At 42.0% G+C, this 2,307-nt stretch overlaps 1 protein-coding gene across 1 annotated transcript; it reads right to left on the reverse strand.

The window, feature by feature from the left end:
* Positions 1 to 299: 299 nt before the first annotated feature.
* LOC127347184 (uncharacterized) lies at positions 300 to 1,832 on the reverse strand (the record flags this gene model as incomplete). The annotated part of the gene is made up of 1 exon (XM_051373400.2): positions 300 to 1,832. A coding segment is annotated over one exon (1,533 nt), but the record flags the coding sequence as incomplete, so codon positions are not given.
* Between the last annotated feature and the right edge of the window lie 475 nt (positions 1,833 to 2,307).

The raw sequence follows: 2,307 nt of genomic DNA on the forward strand, positions 1-2,307 counted from the left end.
CATGCCTGTTAGTTCTGTTCTATATGAATGGGTAATCAAGTCGGTATTATTATATCATTCATGCAATTTCGATTACTAGTGTATCCTTGATCAACAAACCAGAGATCTAAAATACTTCCTCAAGAAAGAGTGTTTACCAATTCTATATAGATTCGAAACTTGTGATAGAAGCCCACATACCCACTCTTCTATCCCACTTCAACCAGAATCCCGGTTAAAGTGGCCTCGTGATAGATCACTACACCATCCATGTTCTATTAGCCCATAACTAGGAATTCCACATTCTAAAGATGACCTCATTAGTGGTGAATACAGTAGTCATTCTTGTTATCAGAAAATTTGAGACCTATTACGTACTTCCCCCATTCTTTATTAGCTACTCGTGTGAATAATAAGTTAGTATATCTCATTGCATTTAGTTGTAGTTCGGGTGGGAGTTTATCTAGCTCATCTAGAATATGAAGCTTGATAAGATCAAATATAACTACTCTTTGCCCTTCACTAGTATCCGTCTGCTTGACGAAATCAATTAATCCGGCGTCTGTTGAATCAAAGTTCTCCGAGATTTCCCGGAGACATTCGTTTTTGACAGCATCCGCGTCTCCCACGTAGGCACATAATTGCTCATAGAGCGGTTTAGTGAATTCATCGTTTTTGAAACTCTCAAATTGCTCGTCAATTCTAAAATCTTTTATTGTTTCGGCATATTGCCGAATATGTTCCTGACACTCAGCCGTTCGGCTGAGGTCAATACTTAAATCGCTCCCACCCCCTTGGTTAACGCTATCACTATCACTATCAGATGATAGCATTAGATGAACGTGTGGGGCTTTGTACGTTTCCTCCCCCGAACGGGAAGGACTTTCCAGTTCCGTCCCTCCCATGGGAGCACAGCGCTCACGTCCATTCCAGGTTTCTTCCAAAATTGCCCTCAAAATATGATAAGCAGATTGCGAAAGTGATATAATCCATTCGATTAGAAGTTCCCTAGCTTGATCGGACGCGAAAAAAGAGGGATCAACTTGTAAAAAAACGGTTGCTACCACAACAGCCGCTAGAGTGAAAAGAAGCCTCCAAATGCAATAATAGTTTCCCCTTCCCCTTTTTGGGGAAGAGGTTGAGGAGGAGGCTCCTCTCACCATGGTCCCCCTAGGGAAAGTGGAATTGGTTTTTTTGATTCGGGATTTAGTTTCCACCGTCATCGCTTTCTGTTCAATGATCACTGTTTTCATGATCGAATGACAAAAAAAGTAAACTATTTCTATAGTATCCCTAGATGGGATGGGATAAGTGATTCTTTTATAGGATTCCCATGGGATCGTAGAATCACCTAAGGATGGTATAGGTATTTGTGATCGATCAGCTTCCAGTATGACCGAAGACTTTCTATCTGCATTCAGAATAACCACACAATCAGGTTGTTGGTTCAGCCCAAAATGGATCTTCTTCTTTCTTGAACGGAATTTTTTTTTATTTGCAAAAGAATTGGTCAAAAACGCCCCGATCTTCCATTGAGAATCATCGAAACAATGAGAATTCACATTTCTTAAATAGCTTCTTAAATAGCTCGCCATTTCTTCCATTATCTCCAAATAAAATAAATGATTGGTCTTTAAAAAGAAGGAACGGCCTTTTTGACGACTGGGAGATCCTATAAAATGAAGAGCGTTTCGTAAACAAATCAGTGTCTTGTCTGAATCGAGAATAGCAATTCCATTTCTTGAACCACGGATATAGACTTTGAAATGGTGATCAGCTACCCGACGGCCGAGATGTGCATTCGTACAAAGTAATTTAGTACATACTATCGAAACCCCCAGTACCGAGAGCCACGATACGGAAAACCTTCCAGAGACGCCGCCGCCGCCGATCCCATCTCGGGGGATCCAGGAGATCGCCTCCGGCACCCTGCCGGAGAGGGGATTCATCTCCCGGAGGACTCTACGCTGCCATGGTCGCCTCCGGAGTGATGAGTGAGTAGTCTACCCCTGGACTATGGGTCCATAGCAGTAGCTAGATGGTTGTCTTCTCCCCATTGTGCTTCATTATCGGATCTTGTGAGCTGCCTAACATGATCAAGATCATCTATCTGTAATTCTATATGTTGCGTTTGTTGGGATCCGATGAATAGAGAATACTTGTTATGTTGATTATCAAAGTTATATCTATGTGTTGTTTATGATCTTGCATGCTCTCCGTTACTAGTAGATGCTCTGGCCAAGTAGATGCTTGTAACTCCAAGAGGGAATATTTATGCTCGATAGTGGGTTCATGCCTGCATTGACACACAGGACGATGTGAAAGTTC

This window comes from Lolium perenne, chromosome 4 (genome assembly GCF_019359855.2).
Source record: "Lolium perenne isolate Kyuss_39 chromosome 4, Kyuss_2.0, whole genome shotgun sequence".
Classification (NCBI taxonomy): Eukaryota; Viridiplantae; Streptophyta; class Magnoliopsida; order Poales; family Poaceae; genus Lolium; species Lolium perenne.